This window comes from Glycine soja, chromosome 20, assembly GCF_004193775.1.
Source record: "Glycine soja cultivar W05 chromosome 20, ASM419377v2, whole genome shotgun sequence".
Taxonomy (NCBI): Eukaryota; Viridiplantae; Streptophyta; class Magnoliopsida; order Fabales; family Fabaceae; genus Glycine; species Glycine soja.
In genome coordinates, this window is record NC_041021.1 from 48,867,377 (window position 1) to 48,883,226 (window position 15,850).

At 34.4% G+C, this 15,850-nt stretch overlaps 2 protein-coding genes across 4 annotated transcripts; one reads left to right on the top strand and one right to left on the bottom strand.

The window, feature by feature from the left end:
• Window positions 1–1,704: 1,704 nt before the first annotated feature.
• LOC114403094 (ankyrin repeat domain-containing protein 13C-B-like) lies at window positions 1,705–5,505 on the top strand. Its single transcript, XM_028365826.1, has 2 exons — window positions 1,705–3,573; window positions 4,619–5,505. Exons 1-2 carry the CDS (start codon window positions 2,020–2,022, stop codon window positions 5,000–5,002), a joined length of 1,938 nt encoding a protein of 645 aa, XP_028221627.1. The 5' UTR covers window positions 1,705–2,019; the 3' UTR covers window positions 5,003–5,505.
• An 850-nt stretch (window positions 5,506–6,355) lies between these two features.
• On the bottom strand, window positions 6,356–11,503 carry LOC114403315. Of its 3 annotated transcripts, none has more exons than XM_028366196.1 (9): window positions 11,239–11,503; window positions 10,457–10,949; window positions 9,180–9,571; window positions 8,476–8,725; window positions 8,132–8,297; window positions 7,924–8,026; window positions 7,700–7,828; window positions 7,018–7,236; window positions 6,356–6,803 (listed from the first exon to the last, which is right to left on the bottom strand). In XM_028366196.1, the coding sequence occupies exons 2-9, from the start codon at window positions 10,689–10,691 to the stop codon at window positions 6,522–6,524; spliced, it is 1,776 nt and encodes a 591-aa protein (XP_028221997.1). In that variant the 5' UTR covers window positions 10,692–10,949; window positions 11,239–11,503; the 3' UTR covers window positions 6,356–6,521. The 3 variants fall into 3 exon arrangements, with proteins under 3 accessions (XP_028221997.1, XP_028221998.1, XP_028221999.1); XM_028366197.1 differs by having other exon boundaries at window positions 6,452–6,803; window positions 10,457–10,840; XM_028366198.1 differs by lacking the exon at window positions 11,239–11,503 and having other exon boundaries at window positions 6,452–6,803; window positions 10,483–10,615.
• Between the last annotated feature and the right edge of the window lie 4,347 nt (window positions 11,504–15,850).

Below are 15,850 nucleotides of genomic sequence, written 5' to 3' on the forward strand. Positions count from 1 at the left end.
TAATTTAAACAAGCACATTAAATTTTTTTAATTATTTTATTAAAATAAATATTTATTTTAACAAATAAGTTTAAACAAACTAACCTAAACAATTTTTTGTTTTCTTAATTTGTTTTCCTTCTCTGTTTATACTTTAAAAAAAAGTTTTAAAACATTAAGAACCAAATCCTACCTGCTTGTTAGAAAAACACCTTTTTAGAAAACACTTATTCTAAAACTGTTTTTCTTTAAAAAAATAAACTAGTCCTATGTTTAGTTTAAGGTTATAAAAATACTTTTGCAAATTTGAAAATAAAATCGTGCATTTCAATGTACAAGAAAGAAAAATTTGTTACTTCCAAAAAATACTTTTGAATTCTTTCAATTTTTATGTAAACATACAATAAATCTTGAGCACCAGTCCTCCACAAATATTAGGAGGATGTTAGAAGAGAGCACTCTTAAGGAGGTACTTCGTGTTTGACAAACCAAGTGTTGCGGACATAATCTTCAATAAGTTGTAAGCTATATAAAAATCCGACAGTTAGGATATGTGTTGGTACCTCACAATGAGTTGACTTAATTGAGTGTACATTTTTTTTATCAAATGAGTTAGATTAGTGGAGTAATTCAGTATTTATTTTAAGAAAAGCGCTCCCAACACACTATTTATTACACTTTTAAATTTTATTCAAAACCATAAAATTGAGTGAAATTTATTAAATAAGAAGTAAAACTTAAATAATTTTATGTTTTTTTATAAATTGCAGTCAATAATAAATAATTTAAAAAATATGTTACTGCCATTGACACCATTCATAGAAGTCGCTACCATTTCTAATGAGAGGTAGGGAATGAGAATGAGTTTTGAGTATTATATGCAATTATATGCAATGCCTGTTTGTTTTCAATTATAAACGGATATTTGGAGCAAAATAAAATTTGTAAAAAATCTAGACCCTTTTTTATATATATAAAATTAAGTTTGTGAACCATTAAATTTATTTTAAAATTCGTGCTCCACATTTTAAATCGAAATCCAAACATCCACGCAGTGTTTGGAACAATAATAAGATTAATGGGTTGTTTTTATTTCTGATGTTAGGCCAGCCCAAAAGCCTAAGACAACATAACTACAATTATCGCAACACAATGTTCTTCATGCTCCATCTTTTAATTTGTAGGCATTTAACTCTAAAAGTTGAGAAGTTTTGTATTTGTCTAAATAAATCATCACAAGAAAATGAACCATAAACATTGAGAAGATTTCAAAATTATGTGAATATAGTGAGATGATAAATCTAAATTTTAAAAAATAATATAAATTATTAATAAATTTAGTCAGTAATTAGGTTAATTAAATTTCTTAATTTTTATAAAATAGTGAAAGAATCTTATATGAGAGGACGGAGTATATGAAGAAAAAAAAGTTCCTTGGCGAACAAAGTGCTTTGCTAGGATATTTTTGCACCTTTTGTTTTGATTTTTTGATTGTTTTTTCGTACATAACCTAGGCCTTTTGTCTTTACTATTTTAGTTGCTTAGTTGGAGGGACGGGCCTCGAGCATTGACTCGTTTTTGTTTCGTTTAGGGCCTCTTCTTTTCTTAATGGAAATTGATATTGGCACTACTTAAATTGCTATTGACAATGGCAAAAGGTTGGAAATTAGTCAATTACCCTTTCCCACAGTCCCTCCCCTTCCCCTCTCTTCATTCAGAACCGAGACAGTAATAATAAGTAGAGTGAAACGGTGTGTTTGTTAGCATTAGATCCAATCTCTCTCTACCTCAATTCAATTCATCGCTCTCCCTTTCGTTTTCACCATAATTGATGCACCACTCAATTCCAAAAGCAAAAGCACCACTCTCTGCTCCAAATCTTCTCATCCAGCTTCGCGGAGAAAGGAGTTTTTGGAGCAAAATCCGTTTCCCATCTTGAATCGGTTTGAGTTTTCCTTTTTCCTTTTTTCTTCCTGTGTCTAAATCAGGTTTCTTACAGTTATGATAGTAGCAGCATAGAGAGAGAGAGAGAGAAATCAGATGGAGGATATATCGAAATACGCGCACAGTCCTGCACACGTGGCAGTGGCGAGGCGCGACCACGCCGCGTTGCGCCGTCTCGTATCCACCATCCCTCGGCTGGCGAAAGCCGGCGAGGTCAACACAGAAGCCGAATCTCTCGCCGCGGAGCTCAAAGCCGACGAGGTTTCGGCGGTGATCGACCGGCGCGACGTTCCGGGAAGAGAAACCCCTCTCCACCTCGCGGTGCGCCTCAGGGACCCCGTCTCCGCCGAGATTCTAATGTGCGGCGGCGCCGACTGGAGCCTCCAGAACGAGCATGGCTGGAGCGCGCTCCAGGAAGCCGTGTGCACCCGAGAGGAAGCCATCGCCGTCATCATCGCGCGCCACTACCAGCCTCTGGCGTGGGCGAAATGGTGCCGCAGGCTCCCCCGCATTGTCGCCTCCGCCGCACGAATCCGCGACTTCTACATGGAGATTTCTTTCCATTTCGAGAGCTCCGTCATTCCCTTCATTGGTCGCATTGCGCCTTCCGACACTTACCGCATTTGGAAGCGCGGCTCTAACCTCCGCGCCGACATGACCCTTGCCGGATTCGACGGCTTCCGCATACAGCGTTCGGACCAAACTTTTTTGTTCCTCGGAGAGGGTTATGCCTCCGAGAATGGGAATTTGAACTTCCCACCGGGTTCTTTGCTTGCGCTTGCTCATAAGGAGAAGGAGGTTACGAATGCTTTGGAGGGAGCTGGTACTCAGCCGACTGAAGCTGAGGTTAATCATGAGGTTTCTTTGATGTCTCAGACTAATATGTATAGGCCTGGGATTGATGTTACTCAGGCGGAGCTTGTTCCGCATTTGAATTGGCGGCGGCAGGAGAAGACGGAGATGGTGGGGAATTGGAAGGCTATGGTTTATGACATGCTTCATGTGATGGTGAGTGTGAAGTCGAGGAGGGTTCCCGGGGCGATGACCGATGAGGAGCTTTTCGCTGTGGATGATGGGGAGAGTATGGTGAATCGAGAGAACAATGATGAGTATGATGATGTGTTGACTGCTGAGGAGAAGATGCAGTTGGATTCCGCGCTTCGGATGGGGAATTCTGATGGTATTTGTCAGGATGGGGAGCCTGGGTTTGATGGGCATGAGAATGGTTCAACGGCTTCGAATTGTGAAGCCAATGGTGGTGGGGTTAAAGAGAAGAAGGGATGGTTTGGTTGGAACAAGAAAAACATCAAGGGTGGTGACGAGCCTGGGGATTTGAAGACTGCCAAGAAGTTTTCGGGTGATCAGCAGAAGCTGCAACCTGAGTTTGTGAAGGAAGATCCTGGGGAAACAAAGAAGGGAAAGGATAAAAACCTTAGAAGGAAAAAGAAGAAAGGAGGAATTAATGAGTCTAAGAATGAGAGTGAGTACAAGAAGGGCTTGAGACCTGTTTTGTGGTTGACACCGGACTTTCCTTTGAGAACAGATGAGCTTTTGCCTCTGCTTGACATCTTAGCAAACAAGGTTAAGGCTATTAGGAGACTCAGAGAACTTTTGACAACTAAACTTCCTCTTGGAACCTTTCCTGTTAAGGTAACCCAAATACCCGTCATAACCTTCAGTGCTTAACTTTTATTGTTTGTTTGTTTGTTTAAAGCATTGTTGCTTTGCTCTCTACTCTTGTGGTTGCAAATTACAAAAAGTAGGAGTTAGTCTAGAGGAGTTGTAGTTTCTCTAAACATGCTTCCTCCTCCTCTTCAAAGTTCTTGTTTTTGGATTGGGGGACCGGGTTTTCTTTGATTTTAGTTACAAAACTTTTTCTGCTATCACAACACAAGTGAGTGCAATACAATTTCTTTGATTTCGAGTTGATGCTTAACTGTCGCTTGTAGAGATTGATGAATAAATTGATCATTCTCTTGAAATATACTACCACCATTCTATTGCAGTATTGCCAAATATGTGGCTTGGAGTTCATAGCATCAATATTTAAGATGTTTATGGTTTTTAGTTTTTTTTCCTTTGGATATTTGTTCTAATTGAACACTTGCATTGGGGTTGTGTTAGAACAACGAGACTTTTCCCACTGGCTTACACCCAGCAATGTTTAGGCCGATACATGTAGTTGCCCTTCTATGGATTAATTTGTGAAGATGTACAGTTCTTCATCATTTATGCACAAGTATCAGAACTAGATATTGCAAAGCAAAATACATGATGTTGCCTAAAATTCATTGATATTGCACTCGTTTCTTTTCTATTATACATTCCAGATCTCTCTTCTGGATATGAATACACTAGCACTCCAAGAGTGGAGTCATGTTGGTGTTCTAAATGTAATGGACATAAACACTAAGAACACTACTTTTAGATACAACTGTTGTACTTACATTACCAAAACTAACCATCTTGTCTTTTTTGAACATTTTAGAGACACTTTTAAACACGTCAGGTATATATTAAAAATATGCTGGTTAATATTTCATATACATAACTAAACTAATTTATCATATAATTGCACATATCTATTTCGCACAGTACCCTTGTAAAATGACATTGTTTGACTGTTTCTCTGTTGTGGCATACTTTGCATCAATGCATGTTTTTTATAGGCCTCTGGTTATGTGCTGCTATGCAGGTAGCTATCCCTATAGTCCCTACCATAAGGGTCCTTGTCACTTTTACAAAATTTGAAGAGCTTCAGCCAGCAGAGGAGTTTTCAACTCCACTCTCCAGCCCAGCATACTTCCAGGATGCTAAATCCAAGGAATCGGAAGGATCTACGTCATGGATTTCATGGATGAAAGGAAGTCATGGTACACAGTCCATTGACTCTGATAGTCATAGATTTAAGGATGAAATCGACCCTTTCAATATACCTTTGGACTACAAATGGGTAGATGCCAATGAGAGGAAACGCCGTATGAAGGCAAAGAGAGCCAAAAATATGAAACATAAGAAGCAGACTGCTAAAGGAGGAGATGGAGTGCAACTAGGGAGTGAAGATGTGGAAGAATACTAATAGCATGTTATCTCTGTAATTGCTTCTTTTGATAATCGTTGTCAGAGAAAAAGTGTAAGAGTCATTGTGCACAGCTGACTTTACTTTTCACATTGGATGATCTAGCCAAGAATTTACTGGAAGCTTTTTGGGTGATCAATTGTTACTCTTTAAGAAAAAAGGGTGCCACTGTTATTCCCCTTTCGCGATGTTGGATTACGAAGAGTTTGCATCATCTGGAAATAATTGTATTGTCATTTGAAGGGAAAACTAAGAGAAAGAGTCTATATGGCCTTCATTTACTTGGCTTCATTCTGATTTTGCCCAAGATATATTACCTTTATTTGTATGTACATCTGTATCTCTGATTATTGATTTTGCATTTTTGTGAGTGGTGTTTGTGTTTTCACTGTTCGTTCATGAAGTTTTGGCTATTCTTTTGAACTGACTTGGGCCTAGCAAAATTTGTTGAAATTTGTATCTACATCATTGAATACAAGAACCTCTTTCTTTTTTCACTTCAATAGTTTTTTCGGTACATATTTTCACATTGATAGTTAGGATTTTATTTTTTATTTTACCTCAAAGTGGATAATCCAAAATTCCTTACAAGAATTTTATAATTCCTTGATATAAAGAAATCATTCAGTACCTTTAGATTTTATAGGTATGTCTACTTATCTGCTGGTAACAAAGACAGTTTTAATGGAAAAAGTTTAAGACACTTTTGTTTTTTGTGTTCTTTTTGTGACAAAAATACAATATGAATATAGTTTTATAGTCACTCCATATTTTTTTCTTCTGGGATTTTATAATTAACATTTATAATGAAATTATAACATATATTTTCTTTAATCATTTCCTTATATTTTCATTTTTCTTTTTGCACTTGATTATACATATCATATTTTCATTAAAGTGCATACAAAAAAAATCTTATTTAATTAAGTTTCATCCTTGTTTTATAATCCTAGGACCGATAGCCAACTCCAATCATCTATAGAACGAATAAGAAAGTAAAATACTCAGATACAAAATAAGTTCAAATTGCAGTAAAAAAAAAAAAAAGAGTTCAAATCAGCTCTTTGATAAATTTTGGTGTAACATGCAATATTGTCAAATTTTGGGAGTTTCATGAATTAAAAAAATCATGTAATTAATATATTTGGTGTTGAATATCTCAGGAATTGGTTATGTTGATTACAGAATTTGGATAGTTTACATTTAGCTTAAAGTAGTCAAAATATACCCCGACTGTAACTACTCCTTACCAGTAACAGTTGAAGATGGAAATATTCCATACCTAAAGCCTTTGATGAATTAATTACCTAGGAACTCCGCATTAAACCGAACAAAAAAGAAACAGGCAAGAAATTACAGACTCCAAAAACAAGGGGCAAGCATTTTGATTGTTTCATCATCACTCTATCAATTAGAGATCGCGTTGTTTTATTTTTTGCATATGTACAATAATTATACATACAGAGAATCATATTGCTTGGTAGCCTAACCACTGATGATCTAATTTACAAACGTAACTCTACCAAAATCTGTCTTTATTGACACTCAAGTACCCAGCCATTACCTTTCCCCCAGTATTTCTCATTCCATCTATAAGAAAGGACCAGGAAGAACCCAATGCCCCAACGTAAAAATCTGAGTCAGCAGCCATCAAGAAATTAACCAGTGGATAATTTGTGCTGGTCTCCCTACCCAGACTGGCTTCGTAGACAGCCATTGACATGTTAATCCTAGCTTGCCGTCTTACCTTTGTATAGTAAAAGTTCCAATGAGAATATTCTCTGGTCTTGTCAATGACTTCCTGAATCAAATAAGTCTTATAATGTCAGTGTATAACAAACTACTATCATTTTTATTATTGTGAGAATAAAAGACAATGTTAGAGAATTTACAATAATAATTCATGCATCCTGTTCAACCAACTAAGTTAAATCCCCTTAATATAAACTATCATCTAAAAGATGAGTCCAAATAGTTAGCAATTAGAAAGTCATGTATGGTAACAACCATAATACCTGCATCTCGGTTGACAGCCAAATGTTATTAAGGTGAGGGAAGTGTCTCCGAGTCCTATCCGCAAGCTGCATGTATTCTTCAAATCCAACTACCTTCATTTCACATGCTTTGTCTCCCATCCTTACATGCATACACAGAAGAGGCCTAGGGACCCATGGCTTGTGATTGGACCACACGTATTCATCAATATCATCAGGCCTTGGCCTGGCACTACTTTCCTGAGACATAGAAGAGTAAAGGAATGTAAATTTTTGTGAATACAATTTATATGGAAAATATAGTACTACCGTTTTATCTAACAATGAGAGTATTTTGGTATGAACCAGGATACCTCTCGACCCCAAACCAATGACTAGTCCTCGAGGTATTGAGATCCATTAAAGGGATGACTTCTCCCAACATATATTTTTTCATACACAAGGATTAAGCAAATCCATGACCACATGTTTAAGGGAAAAGATTATCTATCAATCATATCACACCATGTTGGTATCTAACAATGAGAGTATGAGTAACTTGATGGGAAAATTAGGTAAATAATAAATTCTGTAATAGTAGGACACCAGGACCTATTTTTTAATCTTTCCCGTGTTTAGATGCAAAGCATGGTTACAATGTACTACTTCCACTCTTTAATTCTTTCATGTCCAATAAGAAAAATAGTGCAAATTTAACTACAACCTTTGGCCAATCCCCAGCAAGACTTTCAAGGACCATTTTTGCAGCTAATTTTCCAAAGCTAGCGTGGCGGGCCTCGTTCATTAAATTGCATGTGTATTCGGTTGGGAACCTCATTAAGTAGCGTACTGCCTGGAAACAATATTTATGGCAACTAGAACAAATCATCAACTGTTACTAAAAATGAGGACTTAACATAACTCCTTTTCTGCAAGTCTGGTAGGTACCTGTGCTCTCCACCACCGTCTATCCATTTTTCTATGAGAAGCTAACAGAGTCCCATTTATATCAGTTGTAGGTTGCAAATAATTCCATGGAAGCCCCCATTTCCTGATATTGACATTGGAAGAATAAAACTCCTACACGTTCAGTTTCCCAGCAGGGACGGAATCATAAATATCTGATTGCAGTTGTGACTTGTGAGAGGTTGGTTACCTTGGAGTAGGTCCAGCCCATATATGCTTCGTTGTATAATTTTCTTTTGTGGTCACAATTCCCTTACTCCACGCTTCTTCACTTTTCATGAGTTCAAATGCACGTTGCCGACATTCTAGGGAGGTTTCAGGAAAGAAGTAACAACTCCAACTAGACCGGGAAGACCCTACATATAAAAGAGTGTCCACTTCCAATATCATCAGAATCATATTGGTTTCTTGTAACAATATTTAATACTACTATTTTAAGGTTTTTGTTGTGAGCAGAAGTTCACATTGTACATAGGTTGTTATAACTGAAACACATACCACAATAAGTAATTGGTTCTTTTCACAAAAATATACCTTTGCAACTCCCATGGTCAGCTCTGTTGTAATAGTTAGTGACAAGGACTCTTCCTTCGTTGATTGCAATACCAAGAAGTCCACACATGCCAGCAATCTGAGCCCCAATTCCAAATCCAGGTAATCTCTCCCATTCAGTAACAAGGAACTTGACATCCGGGCTGCTGCAGTTCAAAGGATGCTGATGGATCCATATGTCACGCTGAACTTTTCTAGTCAAGGGATAGTTTTCTTCATCGGACCCTGCAATCTGCAAAAGCTTCTATATCAATAAACCTTGCAGCATTCCAGCTTCTTTTTTAATCATGAACATTGTAAATATCATTTTTATGTTCTAAAGAAGTTCACAAATCCTCCTTAAGAAGCACCTATATGCTGTTTTTCTGTTAACAATTATACTCTAAATGTTGGAATCGTGCATTAAAGAAAAAAGATTGAACTGGACAATATTTAATTAGTGAGGAGAATACTAACCATAATTAGCTCTGCTTGGAAAAAGAAATGTGTTTAAGAAACAAAAAAAAAAAACTTACATAAACAGCATTTGGTTATGAAATGATGATTGTTATTTGTTATGGAAACTAATGCCACTTCACTAGTATATTTGGAGGCAACAATAAACCAAATATTGATACCAACAATAATTTGTTGGTGAAATAATTTATGGTGAATCCAAAACACTAAAAAAATAGTTAAGAACACACCCATGGTGGATAAGCCCCCTCAGATACAGCCTCGTGCCTAAGATTTTGAATCTGCTCATTGAATGCCGCCACAGGGAATGTCTGCAAAGATCCCTTCCAAGTTGTCCATGGCGGGAAAACCTCATATCCTTTACGCTTATCAAGATAATCATATAGATGTGTTTTCACCTTGCAGTTTTCCAAATGTGGGGCATTAGGCAAACTGGACCCACTAATTCCATGTTTCTGCAAGTGCTCTTTACCACCACTTGTAGGTTCATTCAACACAGAACTCCAAGCTGAATAAAGCAATGAGACTCTCTCATCGTTATTTCGCTCTCTGCTGCTCTTAGAATCCCCTAATCTCTCAGTTTCCTTAAACTTAAAGTGGCAGTCCGAACGTGTAACCATGTCTAAGAAAACAAAGCGAACAACACATTCCAACGTTAATTACATTTAATAATTTCATCACAATCAATCGGATTAATCACAGTATTACTACATCATTGGGATCAGTTTTACGTGTCTCGTTGTGCTATAAATAAATAGTTATTATAAGCATGCCATAATTGTAATGCTGACTACGCAAAACAATGTATATACTCTCTAGAATATGCAGTCCAAAGTCAAAAAAGAATGGTTATTAGAGTATGGTTAACGTAAAGACAGCAATTACTAATTAAAGTTGCTTCATGCCCAAGCCGAATAAGTTCTCATCAATTTTGCTTCGCGGATAAACGTCCTTCCTTGAATACATCAAACTTTAAAAAGAAAAAGTTGGAACTCATAATAAACCCGGTTCTTTTTCTTCAAGAAAAGATGAAAAAGAAAATAAGAAACATCAAGAACAAAAGGTGAAATAAAATTGGTTTTCCCTCCCCCAAGTCCCCCCTTTTAAATTTTCTTATGTATTTAAAATTTTAAATTATTAATTCTTAGCAACAAGTTGTTGGTCCGAATGGTCCTGTGTTGGAGCCCCTTAAGTAATTGTAGATGAAAAAAAAACATGGTTGGGAGGAAGAGCTCCCTAAAGGCGGTCAAGGTGGAGATTAGTTATTAGCAAAGCAATAAATATTCCTATGGATACTCTGCTGACAAAAAAAAATGCAGTAATTCTTAATAACCCAGTTTCAAAGTTTCTTGAATTGGCCATGTTTTATAAATTATTTAGAAGTCTCATGAAAACAGAGGAAGATGCACCCTGCATCCACAACCTCATTTCCACAAAACAAAGAAAAAAGAAGTTAAAAGAATCAAACAAGAAACGGTTCAAACAAAGGATGAGGGAAATGACTCACTGATATCGTTAGGAAAAGTAGAATACCCTGATGAATTAGCCATTGACATGGTTGAAAACAAAATGGGACCAAACTGAAAGGAGCCAAAGGAAGTGAGAGCAGCCAAGAACAGAGAGGTAAGGCATACACCGCAGAGAAATCCCACCACACAAATTTGGCAAGGAAATGAGTTTCCCATTTGCAAGGCTTTCTGGGAAACCACTCTCTCAAAAGACTTCTGATTCAGTGGCTCCATTTCACTTTTCCCTCACAACGATACTTTCTTTTCTTTATTCAAAAAGCTTCTCCAGCGACCCTTTTCCTCATGTACTCTACTTCTTCTAACAAGTAACAACACTAACTCGTGACTGATCTACACTTAGCTTCTTCTTCTACTTGTGAGTCCTTCAACCACTCCAAGGAAAGAGAAAAAAAAAAACTCAGAAAATCACACAATTATTTGCACCTATCTCTTTAAACACTTTTGTGGGACCACCCTTGTCATCCCTTGCAACTGTAAAATTAATGCAAAATTTCCATCAGAATTTATCAAAGCCACTCTCAAACAGAGACTCGACGAATGACAAATAATAATAATAATATATAAATAGAAATCTACATATCATCCTAGATACTTCAGCAGCCAGAATAGCGGCATAATAAAAGTTACAGAAAATGTAGTTTACGTATTTTTTTTGTTATATAATACAATCATCGTATAACAATAATATTAATAATACTGTGAACAGTAGAGAGAAAGTGATGGGTTAATAAATTAAGTTGAAAGAAGAAGAAGGTCTAACCTAACCCAACCGAATTAATAGAAGCTAATAACAAAAAATAAAATTTGAAAACTTGAAATTAATTAAGGCTTGTGAAGGAAAGGAAAGTGTGGAAATGAGGGCTGGTTATGAAAAGACATGGGAATGCGAATGCAAGGTGGAGAGGAGATAAACACATCACACATGTGATCAAAACGACAAAAGTTAGAATCGGGGGATGAAGAAGATAAGAATATGTGGCAACAGCTTCACCAGAACCACTCAGAAACAGTGACACGGATTTTTATCTGAAGTGAACACCGCGCGTGTATAAATATATTATATTTATTATAATTAGAACTTAGAAGTGATAAAAAAAAGTAAAACTGAAAAAGGTGAAAAGGATGGGACATTTGTCCTGGCCAAAGCAAAAGGAGGAGAAAGCCTTGGGAAGGTGAAGGTGTGTGCTTGGAAACATAGACATGTATATGAAATGAAGGTGAGTTTACCAATGGAGAAGAGGGTCACATTCACATTCTGGTGTAGTTGCCACATATATATATCTGTGGTCCCCTCTTCTAATGTTTATCTATCTGTCATTTACCCCAAAACCTTGGGTCAGTAGGTTTTTTTATTCCAGGTAGAATTTTTCAATTTACATTACCCAAAAGAAAGGAATCAGTCCACTTGTCATGACTTGTGAATTGTGGTCATGGAGATGACAACAACACGCCACGAGAAACAGAAACTTTCCAATTCATTCCATATCATGCTTGTTTTCTTTGTTAATACAATGCTAGTAAACGATCAAATAAGGTATAATTAGGTTCGAGAAACCTCGTTACTGGTAGCATTGCATGCATCTACTTTAATTCGCCAACAAAAGTGTCGTTTTTATTTATTTATTGTTTTTTTAGAATTAACTTTCAATTAGTTGACGTGATTATAACGTGACTTTGTCGCAAATTTTACATTATAATGCATGTTATATTACATAAAACATATTGAATACTAATCAGTAATCAGTAATGGATCTATAAATTTTATTTTGTGAGAATAATATTTATTTTTGGAGACATTACTTGTAATATACATTGGCTCTAGCTCAAACCTTTTTTTTCCTTGTTTCTTTTCTAATTCTATCTAACCATGAATGTAACAAGGGTCATGTAACTTATCTCTATTTTATACATGCTATCCATGTGTAATAGTTTTATTGACCTTTCTTTGTTATGTCATTGTGTAGACTTAGTACTAATCCCTTGTATATGATATGGGATGGGTGATTATGTGTGTCTAACATGTTAAATGAGGTTCTCTCACTTTATCTCATTCTTTAATTTGATCTCTCTCCACTTAAATAAAAGAAACAAAATGAGTTTTTTTATTTAAACCTTTATTCCACATAAAAAGAAAGTCCAAAAACCCAACAAAATGTTGTCAACGCGTCCCAATAGTACTATTGCATACAATAGTGATCATCATTTCTGTTTCACACTTTGTATGGATCTTAGCTAAGAGGGAATAAGAGTTGGCCTTGTTGAGGAGAGTTGGGTCTTCTTGATATAATCCTCTCAGAAGGGTGAGTCATTTCTTTTTTTTTGGGGGGGGGGGGGGGGGGGAATGAGCCATTTTAGGAGAATTCAAGAAAATTATCTCATAGAATTATATTAAGAAAAAAAGTTAGTTGGATAATTGCCCCAAAAATCACTGCAGTATGCATCCTTCCTCGTACTAACCAAACAAGCACAAATTTTGGCACAATTAACAAATAATCAAATCCTTTATTAATTAAAGATAAACTTTTAATTATATATGTAAAAATAATTTTGTTAAGGCTTGAGACGGATAAGTTTAACTTTAACTATAATCATCTCACTAGATATGTTACCATAAATTTAATTTAGAAATAGAAATAAAAGATAAAGAAATAATAATTTTAGATAATTAAAAGAATTTTTTTTATTTTTTTTACTAATGGCATAAGCAATGTGTGCACATCCAAAGAAAGAAAAGAAAATATAAAAAATGTTCAATTAAAAAAACGAGAGTGGAAATTTACTCTCCAAATTGTGTGTTTTTATTTATAGTTTTAGAATATACTATAGAATTAGATATAATTAATGTTAGAGAAACTGAGAAAAAAATTACAAGTAGAAAAAAATTCTGTCAATAAAAAAAAAATTAAGCCAAAACTAACTTGGAAGTAGAAACACTTGCTCCGCCAAACGAGGCGCTAGGGCAAAGCTTTTAGCAACAATAAAAAAGGCATGACATGTGACATGTGAATGTTAATCACATTCGCAATCTCTGTGAGGGAGCAACTCTTATCAAATAAATTGGCACCATATTAGACACCTGGCCCAATGATAAAATAAAGTGTCAAATAAGGGAGATGAGGTGTATCAAAACAATTTGTCGAAGGACCTGGGGAATGGATTGTTATGATTTATTGCTGAATCTCTGGATAATCTGATTATGAACTTAATTCAACGCCACCTTTTCCTGATTTCTTCACACATTAATCATTTATGTTACATACAGTTAATAACATTTGTTGAAGTTTCTCTAAAAAAAAGCATTTGTTGAAGTTAAATCTTGGTAAGTTCTTTTTTACTAAAGTAAAAACTGTAAAAGCAGCATAAACTATTAAGTAAACATTACTCCGATTATAAGGGGGGGAATTTACGTTACTTCATTTTTTTTTGTAACACTTTACTTCATATTAGTTAACACTTTTTAATTATACTAATTTCATTTAATATTTTAAAAATAACTTTTTTTTAATTAAAAGTTAATGTCAAGAATAAAAGAGTTATTAAAAATAAAATCTCAATTAAATAAAGAGTATTTTAGATTAAATAGTCAATTAAGTCAAGAAAATTTATTTCAATTGATTGAATAGGACATATAAATGATTATAAACATCTGTTTTGATTCTAACAAATAAAAAAAATCAACTAATAATAATTTTGATCATTAGGTAATGAACAACTGTTTTCCTACGCAAGAAAGGATTTACATTTACGGATTTATCAAGTAATCGCAGACAAATTCACACAAATTCACCCCCTGAATTTGTTTTCCTAACTAAGTACTTTGCAGGAAAAAAAGAAAAAAAGAACGTCTATATGACCCGCATTCGCTGTTCCAACTAGCATATTAAGATGCTTGAAAAAATCATCTATATTACCTTCACCAAATAGGTGGTAACTGTCTATATATATATATATATATATATATATATATATAAAGGTGGTAACTGGAAACAAACAACGAACAAAGAATGTTAAAGTGTCAACTACTCCATCTGTGTGCCATGTATCTCCTTGAGTTTTTTACTTTACAATAATCTAGTTACTGCCAAATAAATTAAATAATGTGCAAGAAGCATAATCTTCTATAGCACTAAATAAATATCTAAAGATAGAACAAAAAAAAAATTGTAAACCGCTTCATCCACTGACATCATAAAATTTAAGGAGACTATCATAGATTATTTTTATTAAGAAAGATTATCGTAGAACATTAGTTTTTGATAATTAACAAAAAAAAAAATTAGCATGGCCGTGTCACTTTGAACTTAGAAGTATAATTATGTGAACATGTCACGCCAACACTCCATACATTAGTCAATTATCACACATATGATAGAAGATGAAATTCATAAATTTTTCAAAAGTAATAGATAAAATGCATTAAATTAATCTAATGAAGATAAAATTCACTAAAAAAATAAAAAGTGTAATTAAACTTTTTTATTTCTTTTTTCCCACAAAACGAAACATTATAAATCAAATGAAACAACTCAACTTACATTGATTTTGCTAGCCATTGCCACTAAGGTAAAGAGTTAAGAAATTAAAAATAAAAAGATTCTTCCAAAAAGCAGTTACAAATACATATTTCATGTAATTTTTAATAAATTTATATTTATTAATTTCTTATACTGTGAAGAGTGTCAATAATATCTTCTTTAACATACATATCTTAATATTTTATTATTAGTCAAAATTTATTATAAATTATAAAACTATGGTTGAGGGCTTATTAAATAAAGAGTGAAACTTACATTATTTATGACTTCAAATAAAGTTTAGCTAACAATAATATGTTAAAAGATGTGTTATTAACAATTCTCTTTGTATTATTAATAATTTAACACATTTTTTAAGAGATTTTTTAAAAAAATATGGAAATTATTAGGAAGATGAATGGAAAAACTAGGATGATAAATAAATAAATAAAAACACTACAATAACTTTAGCAATTTGGTTACTGATAAAAATTGAACAAAGTTTTACGTAGGATATCAACAACCAAGCACAATCCTCATCCTTTATTCAGGATTAAGCTATGTAATGATTTGGAGATTGCACATACAAGTTTTCTTTCATCATGCAAGTTTGATCATGAATAAGGCAATTGACATTTGAAATCGAATTAGCTAGATTAAAAAATTAAAATGGATCATGTGAAAATTTTAATCTACCATTCTTGCAATTGTTAAACCATATATATATATACCAATTCAGGAAACAGAATAACAACGAGAAAATGCAATAAATAAAGCACGTAAAGAATAAAGTTAAATTCTAACATGACTCATGAGCTATCACAACTAAGACCAAGTTATCTGATTGACTTTTTTGTT

What these genes read in the sequence shown, in the direction of transcription:
- LOC114403094 (XM_028365826.1), top strand. Translation starts at nt 2,020, where the DNA reads ATGGAGGATATATCGAAATACGCGCACAGTCCTGCACACGTGGCAGTG. An exon ending in TTGGAACCTTTCCTGTTAAG is followed by an intron (nt 3,574 to 4,618) that starts GTAACCCAAATA and finishes GCTGCTATGCAG; the next exon opens with GTAGCTATCCCTATAGTCCC.
- LOC114403315 (XM_028366196.1), bottom strand. Translation starts at nt 10,691, where the DNA reads ATGGAGCCACTGAATCAGAAGTCTTTTGAGAGAGTGGTTTCCCAGAAA. An exon ending in TGACCATGGGAGTTGCAAAG is followed by an intron (nt 8,298 to 8,475) that starts GTATATTTTTGT and finishes TTTTATATGTAG; the next exon opens with GGTCTTCCCGGTCTAGTTGG. An exon ending in TTGCTGGGGATTGGCCAAAG is followed by an intron (nt 7,237 to 7,699) that starts GTTGTAGTTAAA and finishes TCTATGTCTCAG; the next exon opens with GAAAGTAGTGCCAGGCCAAG.